Raw genomic sequence first — 15391 nt, 5'->3', positions numbered from 1 at the left:
TTGATGAATTAGTCCAAGGCCGCACATTTCTCACCATTCAAAGAATTCAAAGATGTGGGCAGACAGTGACTGAATGTGTGTGCAATAGAGTTGTATCACGTGACTGACAGTCTGCTTGCCAGTAATTTCAGCAGAATTTTATTTTAATATATATATATATATATATATATATATATATATATATATATATATATATATATATTCTGTTTTTGATTTCAGCAGAATTTTATTTTAATATATATATATATATATATATATATATATATATATTCTGTTTTTGATTTACTAGAAAGAAAACAGTGAATAATTCAATCATTTGATTTGTTGCAATGTATGTATTTGTGCACTGCCCATGAGAACACCTCAATGGAAAGACATTTCTCTGCATTATTTTTGCTGTGGAGCTGAGAATTCAGCAGCGGGTAGATCAACGGTCCCAAGCCATTATGAAGGTGCAATGTCTAGTGCACTGGCTAATCAAATAAATTCACTTCTGTTATTACACCACCCTCGAGAATTCTGATTGGTTAGCCGCAAGATTCTGTGGTCAAGCATTCTTGTATGAAGTCCTTTTAGCTCAAATCACTATTTTATGTCCAATATGCAGAAAAATGTACAGTCAGCTATGATCAATTTCACTAAATAAACCCTGATAAATCAGAGCCACGTTGTAAAGCAATATCCCTTACACTTAAAGGTGCCCTAGAATTAAAAATTGAATTTATCTTGGCATAGTTGAATAACAAGAGTTCAGTACATGGAAATGACATACAGTGAGTCTCAAACACCATTGTTTCCTCCTTCTTATATAAATATAATTTGTTTAAAAGACCTCAGAAGAACAGGCGAATCTCAACATAACACTGACTGTTACGTAACAGTCAGGATCATTAATATGTACGCCCCCAATATTTGCATATGCCAGCCCATGTTCAAGGCATTACACAAGGGCAGCCAGTATTAATGTCTGGATCTGTGCACAGCTGAATCATCAGACTAGGTAAGCAAGCAAGAACAATAGTGAAAATTGGCAGATGGAGCAATAATAACTGACATGATCCATGATAACATGATATTTTTAGTGATATTTGTAAATTGTCTTTATAAATGTTTTGTTAGCATGTTGCTAATGTACTGTTAAATGTGGTTAAAGTTACCATCGTTTCTTACTGTATTCACGGAGACAAGCCGTCGCTATTTTCATTTTTTAAACACTTGTAGTCTGTATAAAGGGGCCGCTGCCGCATATTTAATGATGCCCCAAAATAGGCAGTTAAAAAAATGAATTTAAAAAAATCTATGGGGTATTTTGAGCTAAAACTTCACAGACACATTCAGGGGACACCTTAGACTTATATTACATCTTTTAAAAAGACGTTCTATGGCACCTTTAAAAATAATGGATCTCTACTGGCATCTACGGTTTAATGAAGAACATCCATCTTTCCATTGCACGAAAAGGATCTTTATAGAGTAAACATGTTCTTCAGATTATTACTCTAAGAAAAAGAACTGTTCAGTTAATGGTTCTTTGGGGAACCCCAAATGGATCTTCTATGGCATCGCTGCAAAAATCTCTTTTTGGGACTATTATTTTTAAGAGTGTACTATTGACACAAAAACAAAATAGTGTAAAGTGAGTAATGGGAGCTTTGTGTCCTGACTAGAACTCCTCAGTGGCCTCATTGATCCTGTTTTACCAATGAGAAACATTACCGCTAATTATTAGGGTTACTTGATGAATGGCTGAACCTTTTTTCCTCACCCCAATCCCTCGTCTCTATCTCTGAGGAATTGTCAAGAGCTGAGATACAAAATGTTCCTTCAGGAGAGATGCTAAAAATACTACCTGTGTCAGGGGGGAAAATAAACAGCTGTACGGCAGCTTCATAGAAGGTAAGGAAAATGGTTAAGATGAATAGGTAGAGAGAGAGAGAGAGAGAGAGCAGCTGGCTGTCTGGTGCTGGGGTGGGGGATCAGCCATTAAGCAGGTCACATGACCCTCTGAATGAGAGAGAGGAGCCTGTTGCTGTCTGATAATTAGCCATTAGCCGATAATCACACAAAGAGAGCAAAAGAGAGCAATCTCTTATGGGGTAAAAGCCCAAATCATGTAGGTACTCTTAAAAATAAAAGTTCTTTAATGGCATCTATGATTCCATAACAGCGTTTTAAAATGAAAATGATCCTCATCTACACTGGCGTTTCCACAACGTTTCAGAAACAACCTTCGTCTATGGCCCCGTTTACACTAGTGCGTTTTCATTTTAAAACGCATAAGTTTTGCTATGGTTACCCCTGTCTTTTACACTACGCTAGTGTTTTCTAACCTCAAAAATGCTGCAGACCCCGTTTCAGTTTGAAAACGATGGGGTTGCGTTTCAGTATAAACAAAAACGATTTGAAAACGATGGCGTGGCTGCTCATGTTCGCTCTGCGTATCCTTGACGACCGTGTAAACAATAACATGGAGACTGAACTACAATCTTTGCTGGCATTGTTGTCATTTTTAGCAGCCATTGTGCTGTTAAACTCTGCATTTTTTTAATACTGCAGCTGCCTACATGCGCAAGAGGCAACTGTTTACACTTGTACGCGCATGCTCAGTGTGCATGAATGGTCATGTGACGTGTGTTTTTGGTTGTGTGGTGTAGACGGAGATCGTTTCTGAAAAGCATGTGGAAACGCCAGTGTAGACGAGGATCGTTTTCATTTTAAAGGTGCCGAAGAACGTGTTTTCAAAAGATGTAATATAAGTCTAAGGTGTCCATTGAATGTGTCTGTGAAGTTTCAGCTCAAAATACCCCATAGTTTTTTTTTAATTAATTTTTTTAAATGCCTATTTTGGGGCATCATTATAAATGCGCCGATTCAGGCTGCAGCCCCTTTAATTGCTCGTGCTCCACGCCCCCGGAGCTCGCTCTTACCCTAAACAGCATAAACAAAGTTCACACAGCTAATATAACCCTCAAAATGGATCTTTACAAAGTGTTCGTCATGCAACATGTCTAATCGCGTAAGTATGGTATTTATTTGGATGTTTACATTGATTCTGAATGAGTTTGAGGCTGTGCTCCATGGTTAAAGCTATAACATTACACACTGTTGGAGAGATTTATAGAGAATGAAGTTGTGTTTATGAATTATTCAGACTGCAAGTGTTTAAAAAATGAAATAACGACAGTCTTGTCTCCGTGAATACAGTAAGAAACGATGGTAACTTTAACCACATTTAACAGTACATTAGCAACATGCTAACAAAACATTTAGAAAGACAATTCGCAAATATCACTAAAAATATCATGTTATCATGGATCATGTCAGTTATTATTGCTCCATCTGCCATTTTTCGCTATTGTTCTTGCTTGCTTACCTAGTCTGATGATTCAGCTGTGCACAGATCCAGACGTTAATACTGGCTGCCCTTGTGTAATGCCTTGAACATGGGCTGGCATATGCAAATATTGGGGGCGTACATATTAATGATCCCGACTGTTACGTAACAGTCGGTATTATGTTGAGATTCGCCTGTTCTTCGGAGGTCTTTTAAACAAATGAGATTTATATAAGAAGGAGGAAACAATGGTGTTTGAGACTCACTGTATGTCATTTCCATGTACTGAACTTTTGTTATTCAACTATGCCAAGGTAAATTCAATTTTTGATTCTAGGGCACCTTTAAAACGCCGTTTTAAAACAAAAACGGGGCCTAAACTACACGGCCAAAAACGCATGTCACATGACCGTTCATGCACACTGGGCATGCACGTACAAGTGTAAACAGTTGCCTCTTGTGCATGTAGGCAGCTGCAATATTAAAAATGCAGAGTTTAAGTCCACAATGGCTGCTAAAAATTACAACAAAGCCAGCAAAGATTGCAATTCAGTCTCCATGTTATTGTTTACACGGTCGTCAAGGATACACAGAGCGAACGCGGGCAGCCATGCCATCGTTTTCAGAAGTCTCCATTTTGGTTCGTTTATATTGAAATGCAACCCCGGCGTTTTCAAACTAAAACGGTGTCTACAGCGTTTTCGAAAGTCTCTATTTTTGAGGTTTGAAAACACTGGCATAGTGTAAACAACAGGTGTAACCGCAGCATAAGTTATGCGTTTTAAAACGAAAAGGCACTAGTGTAAACAGGGCCTAAGAATAAAATGGTTCTTTAAATGTTCACTATAAAGTTCTTTGATTAACTAAAAAATGGTAAAAAAAAAAAAAAAAAAAAAAATTTTGGAACCTCTATTTTCAATAGAGTTCAGGTTACATTTTAACCCACGCAGGTCACTACTCAATTAATGGCAACAATGTCTTAAAGTTATGAAACAAAATCCTGTGATAGGGACACAATGCAGTGCCCCATGCCATGACCCATGCTGCAAACCTCAGTAAGTTCACAATTAATAGACACTGACCTCTATTTACCCACAATTCAACAGCACAGTGGTTTTGGACATGCTGTTCTAGGCCAAACATAATTTTCTGATAATACAATGATCAGCTCTGTCAGGTTAGGACAGATATTTTTCTCATTAAAACCAGGGATGGCAATTGTCCCCAAACTACCAATAATAGCACACATCTAATTCACAGACCTACGCAAATGAATCATGAATCATTCATGCAGGCCCTTGCAGTGTCCACAATTCAAAATGGATTTTTAAATAATTCTTCTGGTGGGACTGCACAAATTTAGAGGGGAGATTTGCATTTGATCATAATCTGTCAGTTGTATTTCTGAATTTAAAATGACAATTAAGAAGTCTTTATATAAGATTGAAAAAATACACACAAAAACTTCTCTTTTAAGATGTTTCGTAACTGCAATATGTGCCTCTTACGTGACTGTTTTACCTTGATTGTATATGATAAGATTCTCATCTTATTATGAAAGGAGGCCATTTCTATGTCCTGACTAGAGATTTTTTTATTATGTCTGGTGTGTCAATGACTTTATATAATCTGATGCACAAGGTTACGGAGTCTTTTCAAATCACCATCAGAACCACACAAGAGCATCACTCTATCAAGGTAACTGCGGCTGTAGTGACAGCCAGCTCTCAAAGGAAAGAGGGCAAGAGAGAGAGAAACATAATGCTGTGATCAATCCTGTCAAAATCAATCCAGCCTGCTCTATGAGCAAACCCAGACAGAGAGAAACATGGGTAATTGCATTTTGTTTTTGTCTTTAAAAGCAGAAGGAAAAACTATTTTATCTGAATTCACCTTACATGTTCCCTGAATAAAATGAACAATGTTCAGTCAGAAATTGCTAGTACATTTCACAAATAATTACAAAGCAACACTGAATTAAATGTGACATTTTGAAGTAGAAAGACTGTAAAATATAATCGTTCGTTTTCCAGTAAAATATCTAAGAATACTTACATTATAAGATTTAAAGGGTTAGTTCACCCAAAAATGAAAATTCTGTCATTAATTACTCACCCTCATGTCGTTCCACACCCGTAAGACCTTCACTCATTAGTACACTCTCCATAACTCCATTCTTTCCTCCTTCTTATGTAAATCTCATTTGTTTAAAAGACCTCTGAAAAACAGGCGAATCTCAAAATAACACAGACTATTACGTAACTGTCGGGATCATTAATATGTATGCCCCCAATATTTGCATATGCCAGCTCATGTTCAAGGCATTAAACAAGGGCAGCCAGTATTAACGTCTGGATCTGTGCACAGCTGAATCATCAGACTAGGTAAGCAAGCAAGAACAATAGCAAAAAATGGCAGATGGAGTGATAATAACTGACATGATCCATGATAACATGATATTTTTAGTGATATTTGTAAATTGTCTTTCTAAATGTTTCGTTAGCATGTTGCTAATGTACTGTTAAATGTGGTTAAAGTTACCATCGTTTCTTACTGTATTCACGGAGACAAGACTGTCGTTATTTTCATTTTTAAACACTTGTAGTCTGTATAATGCATAAACACAACTTCATTCTTTATAAATCTCTCCAACAGTGTATAATGTTAGCTTTAGCCACGGAGCACTATCAAACTCATTCGGAATCAAATGTAAACATCCAAATAAATACCATACTTACGCGATTAGACATGCTGCATGACGAACACTTTGTAAAGATCCATTTTGAGGGTTATATTAGCTGTGTGAACTTTGTTTATGCTGTTTAAGGCAGTCGCGAGCTCGAGGGGCAGGGAGTACGAGGAATTAAAGGGGCCGCAGCCTGAATCGGCGCATTTATAATGATGCCCCAAAATAGGCAGTTAAAAAAAATAATTAAAAAAAAAATCTATGGGGTATTTTGAGCTGAAACTTCACAGACACATTCAGGGGACACCTTATATTACATCTTGTGAAAACACGTTCTAGGGCACCTTTAAGGCAGTTCTGAAGGCAAAAGGGTCCAACCCAGTACCTAATGAAGTATGTATATACACGTTCCCAGATGTAAAGGTGAATCAGAGGATTCCCACAGAAAATGAATTACCCTGACCATGTATTTACACACGTACACATGCATGGTCACACACCTCATTAAAACGAAGAGTGCTGTAATGACATTCATCACAGCCCAGTTAACTTGATGTGTTAACTCACATTATTAATCTTTTCAATAAAATAAAATAATGGCCAATTATGGTGTTCAACCGTTTTCTCCATTCACATGTAACTTAAAGGCTCTCAGAGATTCATTTTACTGATGTTGTCATCATTCAGAAAGTGATGCAAGGCAGATTTTTTTTTAAGGCTAAAGCAACATCCAGTGTTGGGGAAAGTTACTTTTAGAAGTAATGCATGTACTACTCCCTAAAAAAGTAACTAATTGCGTTACTGAGTTACTTTTTATGGATAGTAATGTGTTACATTACTTTTGCGTTACTTTTTCTCACCTGGGCTGGGCTTGCTTGTTTTTTAATAACAATTTTTTAATAACAACATTTTTTTATAACAATTCAATTCAATAAAACATTAATTTCAAGCTGTCAGACACAAGAGCAATGCTTTTGCTTTCAGGCAATGTAATCAATCAAATCAATTATAACAATCTAATTGACCTGCCTTTGGATGCACAGCAGCAATAAAGAGCATCTGAAGCATCGTCAACAGCCAAGTCACAGCTGGATGGTTTTTCTTATTTTGTAAGAGGGTGTCAACGGGAACATAAGGGCTCTTGTGGAGGTCATCTCATTATGCCGGGATAAAATGAGCTTTGCAATACTATCTCAAGCCTTTGACTTCCTGTCAGGATATGTAGCTTGTGTCTGATAACATGGTATTGGACTTTGTAAAGATCAATTAATAAGAAAACAGATTGCTGCAACCTCTGTGACTTTTTATCTGATGAAAGAAGATGAAAATCTATAAATTTGTAAGTCTTGAATGCATGTCCATTGAAAAATCAAACTCTTATTGTGACTGGAGATTCTGCTGTCAGCCATGTGAACAGTGCACTGTTTTTCGATCAATATACAAAAGTCTATTATAAAAATGCTATTACATGCCATCTAACCCACAGCTGCGGATCAATAGTGTTGTTGCGTAGCTGGAGGAAATACCTAGTGATAATGTTTTGATGAGCTGTCACATTTATAGCACGATGGTAGAAAAATGTTGACACAAGCACAGGATGAATAAATTTAAAGTCTTTCTGATTCAGTGCTCATGTACTTGGGATATAACATTTCATTCCTTTTCAAAGACCTAATATTTTTCTCCGCCCACCTATATCAATAAAAAAAGACTAAACAACTAAAAAATTCATATGCATATGTAACATTTTTTACATTATGATTTCCAATGTTCTTCAGAAAAATCCTCCAGGTCCAGCAAATTCTTCAGTTTTCCAGCATCTTTTGCAAATTTTAACCTGCAGTGACTGTATGATTTTGAGATCCGTCTTTTCACACTGAGGACAACTGAGAGACTCAAACACAGCTATTAAAAAGGTTCAAACATTCACTGATGCTTCAGAAGGAAACATGATGCATTAAGAAAATTTTTGAACAGGATGAAGAAGTCCAAATTGTTCTTATTTTGTTTAAATATCTTTTTTTTTCTCATTTAGTACTGCCCTTCAAAAGCAACAGAAGATACTTGCATGTTTCCGAAAGACAAATTAAGTACAATTTACCTTGATTTTCAAATTCAAAAAGTTCTCACCCCGGCTCTCAATGCATCGTGTATCCTTCTGGAGCATCAGTGAATGTTTGAACCTTTTTTAATAGTTGTGTTTGAGTCCCTCAATTGTCCTCAGTGTGAAAAGACGGATCTGAGAATCATACAGTCACTGCTGTAAAGGGTTCAAATATGCAGAAGATGCTGGAAAACCAAAGAATCTGCAGGACCTGGAGAGTTTTTCTGAAGAACAGAGCTCAGTTTAACTGTTCAGAACAAACAAGAGACTCATGAAGAACCATCACAAAACAAACAAACAGTCATGGATCATCCAGGTAACCACACACAGTATTAAGAATCAGTGTTTCACATACTCATAAATGGGGTTATTTCAATAAATTCAGCTATTTTTTGTCTTGTGGACTATATGTAAACATCTTTTATGTGAAATATCTTATCCAGGACAGTACTAAATAAAAAATAACATGCATTTTGTATGATCTCTCTTATTTTGTTAAAATTACTCACATTTTCACAGATTCTGCAAGGGGTTCACATACTTTTTCTTGCAACTGTATATTATACTACTTTCCAAATTGCAGCTATCATCTTAAGCTGAATTTTCGAATAGGATGAGTATATGCTTTGAGTTACAAAAGAACAGCACTACATGTAGCAGATGAAAGAGATGGGATAGGAAAGGAAGGGAAGATCTAGGTTTCTCTGTGTATTTTCAGCTTCCCCCTTTGAGAATATCTGAGTGGCACTTTCAAGAGGTCCTGATAATTGTATTATTAGAGAGGCAGAGAAATTTTTAAAAGCAGATCAAATTGCAGTCTGGTCTCTTTGGGTCGCCCTGTTGTGGAAATGGAAGCTGTTCTCTAACTAAGTTATAGGAAGAAGCAATCTCATAGACAGTAACAGCACCTGCACATGTACAGTGCACAGATTGCCTTCTTTATCTAATATTCACTTATCTGTCATAAACAACAATCTGCAGGATTTGTTTTTCTGAAATTGTGCTATCTAGCCGAAAGAAATATGATAGCATAATAGAATCGCATCAAACGGCCAATGAAACTGAAATATAGGCATCAGTGGTTTGCTTCTCTACATCAACTGCATCAGGAACCCAAGAAAACTATGAGAATTTTTATTTAAGAGGTTTATTTTTTAGTGTTATACTGTTATAAAATATACCTGTTGAATGAGAATTGAACTGCATCGGTTTGTTAAAACTGCACAATTGCACAAAGAAGGTTGATAGAGTGATACTCACAGCCTTAAAACATTTGCTTACAGTTTCGAGAGGGAAAAAAAAACTATTTACTTCTACTTAAGATTAAATAGCATGCTGCAAGTTAATGGTGTCTTTCGGGAACCATGGCCAAAGCAGACACACAGACTTCAGCAGTAATTAAAGTGATGGGAGTCGTTCTGGAGCCGACATGTTTGTTAATGGAGTTCACTTCAGCACTCAGTGACTCTGTTTACTTCACACCTGTTTACTGTCTGACTTTGCAATGATGAAAAACTGACTGATAAAACATCCATAAACTTGTTTATTTCCCACAGGCAATCGAACTTCAGCAATGTAAAAGGGAAAAACAATTTACATGTATTGTCAATATGCTCAGCAAAATAACATTCTACAAAATAGCTCCACGAGGAGCCTATTGCAAGAAATAAGTGTCACAATTTAGAAATTAGTTTTCCCCAGCAGTTTTACTGATCAATCATGGGCTATTGTACATTTGAAGTAGAATACTAGAGTACTGCATTCTGTAAATTTTACTATTTATAAGAAATAAAATGTAAAAATAGTATGCATTTTGCAATAATAAACATTTCAAATATTAGTACCTAAGGGTACGTTTACACGACAATGATATGCTAAAAACAGAAAAGTTTTTCGTGTACAGACGACGACATTGTCAAAACAATCCCCTTTTACACGGATCTGCGAAAACAATTAAAAATGCTGTATTATACTGCCAGGCCAGTAGTTGGCGATGTCACTTTGTAAAGAAACACTATGCGCCAATAGACAGCAGCGCCGTCTTTAATTTTTAACGGGAATGAAAGCGAGGCTGTGAGGGATAGACATCTCTTTAGTGGGTTGCACTGTTTTTTAATGTGTTTTTGGATTGTTCTGATGACGAAACACTGCAAAAATATCTTTCCAAGGAATTTCAGTAGACAAAACACTCCAGACAACATGAGCTGTGGAAAATTATAAGTGATCTGGAAACTTTATACAGCTTTTTACAGCAGATGCCATTGAAAACACAGCAAGTCTATCCCTCACTGCCTTGCTTTCATGGCGCTGCTCTGAATAAGGTCTGAGCATGTGATATGCATGTGCATGACGTCAACATTTTCACAACTTCGCGTTTTTGTAGTTTACACAGGGATAGAAATGGTATCGTTTTTAAAAACGTGCACTTTGAATCCCATTTTCAAAAGTTTGCATTTTCAGGCTCCAAAACGCCGTTGACGCATTAAAAAGTTTTCCATTTTTAGTTGAAAATGGTGTTGTGTAAATGGCCCAAACATTATAGTCACAAAGTCTAGATAATATGTTGAGAATAAAGTCATTAAATTTTGAGAAAAAGTCGTTAGATTATGAGAACAAATTTGTTAAATTATGAGAAAAATGTTGTTAAATTTCGAGAAAAAAGTCGAGATAAAATGTTGAGAATAAACTCGTTAAATTTTGAGAAAAAAGTCGAGATAAAATGTTGAGAATAAACTTGTTAAATTACGAGAAAAAAATCGTTAAATTTCAAGAAAAAAAGTCATTAGATTATGAGAACAAATTTGTTAAATTATGAGAAAAATGTCGTTAAATTTCGAGAAAAAAGTCGAGATAAAATGTTGAGAATAAAGTCATTAAATTTCGAGAAAAAAGTTGTTAGATTATGAGAACAAATTTGTTAAATTATGAGAAAAATGTCGTTAAATTTCGAGAAAAAAGTCGAGATAAAATGTTGAGAATAAAGTCATTAAATTTCGAGAAAAAAGTTGTTAGATTATGAGAACAAATTCGTTAAATTATGAGAAAAATGTCGTTAAATTTCGAGAAAAAAGTCGAGATAAAATGTTGAGAATAAACTCGTTAAATTTCAAGAAAAAAGTCGAGATAAAATGTTGAGAATAAACTCGTTAAATTACGAAAAAAAAATCGTTACTTTCGAGAAAAAAGTCATTAGATTATGAGAACAAATTCGTTAAATTATGAGAAAAATGTCGTTAAATTTCGAGAAAAAAGTCGAGATAAAATGTTGAGAATAAAGTCATTAAATTTCGAGAAAAAAGTCGTTAGATTATGAGAACAAATTCCTTAAATTATGAAAAAAATGTCGTTAAATTTCGAGAAAAAAGTCGAGATAAAATGTTGAGAATAAACTCGTTAAATTACGAGAAAAAAATCTTTAAATTTCGAGAAAAAAGTCGTTAGATTATGAGAACAAATTCGTTAAATTATGAGAAAAATGTAGTTAAATTTCGGGAAAAAAGTCGAGATAAAATGTTGAGAATAAAGTCATTAAATTACGAGAAAAAAGTCGTTAAATTATGAGAACAAATTCGTAATTTAACAAATTTGTTCTCGTAATTTAATGACTTTTTTCTCATAATTTAAAGAAGTCATAAAAAACATACTACTTATATAAACAGTATTAGGTAAATGTAGTTGAACATCTATAGATATTGTATCCTATAGGTTCTCCATGCATACAGAAAATTTGCCTCAATGACATCACTTCCTATTCATGTTTGCCCCATACAGCAACCCCACAGCATCGTGCAGCGACGCCTCCTGGAGGGCAACATTCCACGTTTGCGTGGAGAGGCCCGGGACATCCCATCTCATGTTCGCTCACCCCTGGCAGACAGCAAAGAGAGTGGAGAGCCGGAGGAGAGGAGCGAGAGCACAGTGGATGACTCCACGGAGGAGAGGGAGTCTCCGGAGGAGAGCGAGAAGAGCCTCAGGTCTGATGAAGATGGGGACGATGAAGATGAAGAGGACAGCAGCGATGCAGGCGGGAAGACAGAGTCCAAACAGAAAGATAAAATGGGAGAAGGAGAGAGGAAGAAAGGCCTAAAAGAGGGCGAGAGAGCATCCACCCTCTCAGCTCTAGTGGTCCAGTGTAAGGTAGGCATTCGCACAGATGAACTGAGCTGAGCCTCAGCCTTTTCAGCTGTCTCTGCCCATAATAGAAGCGATAACAGCTTGCTGTAATGACAAAACACCAGCTCTGGCTCCCTATGACTCATTGTTTTATTTTCCTCACAGTCGATTGTTCTCGACGGTCGGGTTTGAGAGGGTTTTAGAGGGCCAGTGTGCATCTAAAAATCCCAAATCAGTGTAACAACTCATGCCAAGTTTATAATAGAGATGACGTAACTGGGGCGCAAGTGACTCATTGTATGGTGACATAACATATATCTGACCCATCATTTTCAAAGCTTCAAAAACTCATACATTAGACACAAGGAACTAAATACTGAAATAAGATATACACTACCGTTCAAAATTTGGGGCGGTACTACTTTTAAAATGTTTATTAAAGTAGTTTCTTGATCACCAAGGCAACATTTATTTGATCAAAAAGAAAAAACAAAAATATTTGGGGACAAACAAAGGCAACTAGACACAGGTGAAACTCATTAGTAAACAAGGTGACTAACGTCTAGGCTACTATTGTTACGTCAATACTGACGCAATGGGGTCTCGCCTGGGAGCCCATTACGTGAGTATCGATGTAACGTCGAACATGTCTGAGTGAATGGGAACAATAGACTGTAAAAAAAAGATGGATGACGCATCTTCACTATCTTCCATTGTAGTAACTGAAGCCGCCAGTGTGCCAATATGGCGCTGACATCTTGAGTCTAGAGTCTGTGCATAGTGAACTTGGAGCCCGAGTCTGCACAATAGTGAGCGTGAAGTGGAGCCGCGATATCGAGGTCCCGCCCACACTCCTGCAAAATCGGTTAATAAAGCAGGCCAACTCATTATGTTGATGTGAAATAAACAGTTCTGGAAATGTAGAAATTAAAGTTAAATCTCTAATCTCCTCCCAAAGATCCAGAAAAAAAGTTAGTTGGTGCTTCAGTGACTACTTTGCTCAGAGAAGCTGTCAATCTCAGCTGTCAATCATGAGGTCAGAGCCCGCATCAATAACTAACTAAAAACAGACTTATTTAAAGAACGAACACTTTAAACAACATCAGCGTGACAAAAACTAAAATGACAGAAACCATCTTTAGATATTTTGACGTGTAATTTGACAGTTTGTCTCACGTTCCACTACAATACACGGAGAGGGCGGGGTTTATGACCTATACTGCATCCAGCCACATGGGGGCGATCGAGACACTTTGGCTTCACTTTTCAGGACTCGTGTGGCACGCTTGATGGGAACAAGGGAATTCACAAGACTAAACTCAAGAAATACAGGCAAATGAATGAAAACACAAGAACACTGAACAACATAACCCTGACAATAATTGCCTTTCCTGTCACTTTTGATTACATTTATGTCTTTGCTGAATAAAAACATTAAAATCTTAATGACCCAAATATATATAATCTCGAACATTTGGAGAAGTTCTGGAAATGAATTCAAATAAATAAATAAATAAATTATATATATATATATATATATATATATATATATATATATATATATATATATATATATATATATATATATATATATATTAGGGGTGTGACGAGATCTCGCGAGACTAAAATGTGATGGGATTTCTCGTGGAGGCGAAAAGTAGTCTCGTGACATTGCCATGACAGAGTGGTTAATTAGCTACATTTACATTACGCCTCCACTGTCGTTTAGCTTTGTATTTAAATAAAAAAACATTTAATTCAGTTGGATAACGGTAGCTTCCGCTCCATATTTACAGAGTTACGCCCAATTGCTGAAAGTGAAAGTTAACGCGAGCGCGCATTCAAACGCGATTTCAATACCCGCATTTTGAAAGCGGCTCCCTGATGAATACAGATATCTCTCAATATGAAAGCTATTTTAGGCTGGGCAGTGTAGTTGTAACCATCTCTCAGCTCTGTAGAAAAGAGAAAAATTTGGTCTTATTTGCACTTTGAATATTGAGAGAGTGCGATTATGGTTGCACTTATTGTAAAGCGTTACCATAAAAATGAATAACAGTTTTCTCTTAATCTTACTAAACACAAACAATAAGGTTTCATTTGTTAACATTAGTTAATGCACTGTGAACTATCATGAACTAACAATGAATGACTATTTTTATTAACTAACATAAACAAAGTTTAATAAATACTGTAGCACATATATTGCTCATTGTTAGTTGATGTTGGTTAATACATTAATGTTAATAAATTAGATCTTATTGTAAAGTGTTACCATTTTTATTTATACTGTTTTTATTTCTATGATCAGTTTGTGGAAAGTTGTAGAAGCTCATAAATCATGTAGAGTAAGGTCTGAAGAGACTGAAATCATATAGAAGAGAAGTCAGTCAGTTGAGTTTGTGGCAAAACCTTTTACAGTACTTGAGTATTGTTGTATTTCGTCATTGAGGATTTCTTAAAATTAGTGTGTAAAAGTCATGTCTCCTCTCGTGAACTCAATCTCGAGTCTCGTCTCGTCTCGTGAGATACCTGTCTCGTCACACCCCTAATATATATATATATATATATATATATATATATATGAATTCATTTCCAGAACTTCTCCAAATGTTCGAGATTACTGAACAAGAATCAATTTACATTTTTAAATGTATTATTATTTTTAAATGATTTCCTAAGATCTGGAAATAACTATTCTAATCCCTGATGTTTTCAAGGTTTTCCAGCACAATCCATTTCCATTAAACGGTTCTCCGTTTTACTATATAGCAGACTGAACATCATCAAAATCACCCATCTTGCAGGACCCCCTCTCCATCACCCTCCATTCATGCGGTGATTGAGCGTGGTAAAAATAGACCCTAAATTAAAGCAGATTAAACCACAGGGTTGGGTGTGAACCAAAGAGCAGCTGATTTCCTCTGCCTACACATGTCAGCTGACAATTCAAGAACAACAAGACCAATCAATCAATAAAATTAAACCCTATTGCATAGTTTATCTTTTTAGAGACATTAAAATAGTATAATTACGGCCATGACATGACTGACCAATAATAATGAAGTATTCCAAAGTTAAATGAATGAAAATTCTAATCTGAATGTTCCAGATCACATGTGCATTCCGAAAGAACTGAATGTTCTGGAAAACA

General features: G+C 36.0%; 1 protein-coding gene across 1 annotated transcript in view; it reads left to right on the top strand.

Moving 5' to 3' along the window:
• nrip2 (nuclear receptor interacting protein 2) overlaps window positions 1-15391 on the top strand; it is a 32151-nt gene that overhangs the window by 6441 nt on the left and 10319 nt on the right. The window contains exon 2 of the mRNA XM_048155968.1: window positions 11896-12261. Coding sequence (XP_048011925.1) covers window positions 11896-12261 — 366 coding nt within the window. The remainder of the gene's footprint in view (window positions 1-11895; window positions 12262-15391) is intronic.

This window comes from Megalobrama amblycephala, linkage group LG14 (assembly GCF_018812025.1).
Source record: "Megalobrama amblycephala isolate DHTTF-2021 linkage group LG14, ASM1881202v1, whole genome shotgun sequence".
In the NCBI taxonomy this organism is placed as follows: Eukaryota; Metazoa; Chordata; class Actinopteri; order Cypriniformes; family Xenocyprididae; genus Megalobrama; species Megalobrama amblycephala.
This window is presented reverse-complemented; position numbering and strand designations above follow the sequence as displayed.